At 53.5% G+C, this 4,075-nt stretch overlaps 1 protein-coding gene across 1 annotated transcript; it reads left to right on the forward strand.

Moving 5' to 3' along the window:
- Positions 1-426: 426 nt before the first annotated feature.
- On the forward strand, positions 427-2,266 carry LOC116480377 (protein FAM151A-like). The gene is given in 2 exon segments (XM_032172345.1): positions 427-1,375; positions 1,473-2,266. Coding segments are annotated over 2 exon segments (1,743 nt in total).
- Positions 2,267-4,075: the final 1,809 nt, after the last annotated feature.

Here is a 4,075-nt window from a genome sequence, read left to right on the forward strand (position 1 = left end):
TGTGAGCTACCACACCTGACCCCCCAAAAACTCTTAACTATAATAAAACTGTAGGGCTAATGTTTACTTTGTTTTGGTGCAAAACACATCCATTTAGTATGCTGATCTTGGGCTGAATCCACTGCAGCGAACATGTATTAAGTACTCACTGTGGGTTAGGCAGGGCTGGCCTGGAGTTTACATGTTTTCATGTCACTGATTCATTAGCATATGGGTAAACAAGTTATTAATTAATGCACTCAAGCAGGCAATGTTGTCCGAAAGAAAGATTCCACAAAGGGAACAAAATGATGACACTTAAAAGGTTTGACTGGTGGAGAACGAGGTGCTGCTGGGGCCTCCTGCCCCCCATGGGATCCCAGCCTGCAGGGGCCTTGGGGACTTGGGGTCATGCGGAGTTGGGGGCGTTCCCCAGGGAGCGTCGTCATGGCCTGCAGGGAGCAGTTATCGAAGAATCAGGTCAAGTGGGGGTTTGCTGGCATTACCTGTGTTTCTGTAGTGGTCACTGCCGCGACAGCCCTTGCCATCACCTTGCAGCGGCCAGGCTGTGAGCTGGAGGCCTGCAGCCCCGAGGCCGACATGCTGGATTACCTGCTGAACCTGGGCCAGATCAGCTGCCGAGATGCCCTGGAGGTCACCTGGTACCACGCAGCCAACAGCAAGAAAGCCGTGACAGCTACCCTGAGCAGCAACATCACAGTCCTGGATGCTGACATCAGTGTCGAAGGGCTCGGCTCAGCTGACGAGACGGGAGCTCCCATCATGGCACACCCTCCGGCTGTCTGCAGTGATGACGCACTGGAGCAGTGGCTGGACGGTGTGCTGGGCTCTTCTCAGAAGGGCATCAAACTGGACTTCAAGAACATCAAGGCCTTGGGCCCCTCCCTGGACCTCCTGTGGCGGCTGACAGAGTGGGGCAAAGTCCGGCCGCCCATGTGGATCAACGCTGACATCTTAAAGGGCCCCGACATGCCCATCTCAACTGAGGTCAGTGCCACACAGTTCCTGGCCCTGGTCCAGGAGAAGTATCCCAAGGCCACCCTGTCTCCAGGCTGGACCACCCTCTACGTGCCTGTGTTCCCAAACAGGACGTACACCCGAGCCATGGTGGAGAAGATGCACTAGCTGGTGGGAGTGGTGCCCCAGAGTGTCACCTTCTCTGTGCGGTATTCCACGGTGTGGGCCGCCCAGCCCCACTGCAGCTGGCTGCTGAGCCAATCTGAGAGGTACAGCCTGACGCTTTGGCAGTCTGCCTCAGACCCCATGTCGGCAGAGGATCTGCTCTATGTCCAGGATAACACTGCCGTCCACCAAGTCTATGACATCTTTGAGCCTTTCCTGTTGCAGTTCGAGCAGCTGGCCTCTACTTGGCAGGGTGCCATGAAGCTTAGAGAGGATGGCTGTGGAGCCGTGGCCTACAGAGGTGTTCATGAATGGCAGCCACCTCACCTTGGCCATTTGGGGCCCCACAGTGAATGCCACACGGAAACAAATGTACTACACGGGAGGCAGCCTGATCCCTCTTCTCCAGCTGTTTGAGGGAGATGGTCTTCTCGATGCTGCCCCAGGGGTACAGCAATGGTCACCCTCCCAGACAGAAGGCATGATCCTGCTGAACATTGGCCTCGAGGGAGCTGTGGCTGAGAAGCCCGTGCCCACTGTCTGTGCTCCAAGTGGCAGCATCCTGAGGTTGGAGTCCTGCCTGCAGCAGCTGGCCACACATCCCGGACACTGGAGCGTCCATTTGTAAATAGTGGAGCCCGCAGCCCTCTGGCTGTCCCTGGCCTTGCTGGCATGCCTCTCCAGCCTTGGCCTCTTGCATCGGCCTGTGTGGATGGGGGCCAAAATCTCCCATGGGAGTTTTTCAGTCCCTGGCCACATGGCTGGCAGAGAGCTGCTTATAGCTGTGGCTGAGGTCCTCCCCCACGTGACTGTGGCACCAGGCTGGACTGAGGAGGCGCTGGGCAGTGGCCACAGGGAACAGCTGCTCACAGATATGCTAGAGCTGTGCCAGGGGCTCTGGCAACCTGTGTCCTTCCAGATGCAGGCCAGGCCACGGGGCCACAGCACGGCTGGAGCTGTTGCCAGGCTGCCGGCATCCTCCCCTGGGGCTACTGTCACAGTGGAGCACAGCCCAGTTCGGGGCGACTATGCCTCTGAGAGGACAGCGCTGCTGGGCGCCAGGGCTGTAGACAGGACCCGAATCTACTACAGGCTGCCCCAGGGGTACCACAAGGACTTGCTGGCCAATGTTGGCAGAAACTGAGCACCCAGGGGTGGTGGGCCAGCGGACCCCAGGGTGGAGTCTTCCCACGGGGAGGCAGGAAGAAATAAAGGCCTTTGTCTTTCTCCAGGCAAAACAAAACAAAAAAGAAAGGTTTGAAACCCTGGTCTGGATATCTGGCTTGTTGTGTGTGGTCAATAGAAGCTTTTTAATAAATGAAAAATGTTTTACTCACCTTTTCACCCCTTTGCTAGAAAAGACAACTTGGAGTTTCCAAGAGAACAGTCTGTGCCCTGGCTATGTTTCAGAAATGTTCGTTCTATTCAGTCCAGCTGCAGGGAAAAGGATTGTTGCTAGAAGCAAGGGCCTACTTTACACAGCTGTAAGGGAAGGCTGAGGCTTGCTCCCCATGGTCCTCTGGCTCTCCCCCTGACTGTTTTATGGTCAGGCCCATGTGCAGCTTCTGGGATCCCTAATGATGCCTGATATATGGGGAGCTTCAGTGGCTACACTTAAGGCTCCAAATATTAGCAGAGGACTCTTGCACTGTCTGAAGACCAGCAGTTGATGTATTCCGTGTGCTGGAGTCTGCCAGCCCATTCGAATTGAATGAAGCACATTCTTTCCTGACAGCCTCCTGGGGACCAAGAGCAAGGTGCTTTTGGCTTTGTGGCTGCATTTGGAACTCATTCTTTCTCCTTTATTTCTGGAAGCTCTCAGCATCTCCTCTGCCTTCAGAGAAGCCGTGGTGGTGTGTATCAGAATCACTCCTGGAGATTTTGATTCAGTTGGTCTGGGACAGCCATCTTCCTTTTAATAATCCTCCATAGGTGACTGTGAATTGCCCTGAGGCCGGAGAACTGCTGACCTCTGTAGGTAAATGATCCTCAAGCCAACACCTCCACTCCAGACCTCCCGAGCTTCAGACATATGCAACCTTCTGTGTTTTGGGCAGCTCCACCTGGAATGTCTAAGAGGCACCTCAAGCTCCAAGTAGATATCCTGTAAGTTTTGGAGTCCCTCACCTGCCGTATTCAATTCATTCTATTTATTTATTCTTTCTTCCAAAATAGCTCTCAATTCTCTCACCTCTTAAGGAAAATTCTGCCTTTTGTAAACAAGGTCTAGTTGTCACTGGATGGAGAAGCTGTTTCTCTGATTCACCTGATTTCCCTTTCTCTTGAGAATTTCTCCCTAACCATTGCCCCCATCTCATAAATAACTTATAATAACTTGTGTAGGGGCCTGTGATTCCCCTGCATACATGCATGCTTCTTCCTTTAGTTTCCTGTAGCACAGCTGAGACGAGGCTGGAAAACCTGACTGGATTTGTCCCACTGGAGACTCAGTGATAAGTGAAGGGAGATCAACACAGGATATACTGTGACCCAGGATACCTGGCACTCAGCACCTTTCCCTTTGAAGCCTGAAGGGCCTGCCTCACCTGAACTCCCCCTGGCATCCCTATGGCGGGTACTATCTTGGCACTTGCCAAGTTGAGTGTGTGCCCAGAACAGGTCTTTACCCAGAACAGCTGGAGCAAGTTCCTCTCCCTGCTTCCCCGCTTCATTTCTGCTTCTTGTCAGAGCATCCATCTGGTTCTCAAATGGCTGGTGTTGGATATAACCACTCCCTTCAGAGGAGACCATGCCTATTCCAGGGCTAGGGTTGCATAAGGTTCAGCACTGCAACCAAACCAAAATATGACATAGTGACCCCGATTTTAATGATGAACTCACATTACACCCCCTGGCCGTGCCATTGCCGCTGCCTTAGTTCCAGGCTTCAGTAGCTCTTGCCAACCAGTAGCAGAAGGCTCCCCCCACATCTTTGAGCACAGCCAGTCTTCCC

Source organism: Hylobates moloch, unplaced genomic scaffold (assembly GCF_009828535.3).
Source record: "Hylobates moloch isolate HMO894 unplaced genomic scaffold, HMol_V3 SCAFFOLD_13, whole genome shotgun sequence".
Taxonomy (NCBI): domain Eukaryota; kingdom Metazoa; phylum Chordata; class Mammalia; order Primates; family Hylobatidae; genus Hylobates; species Hylobates moloch.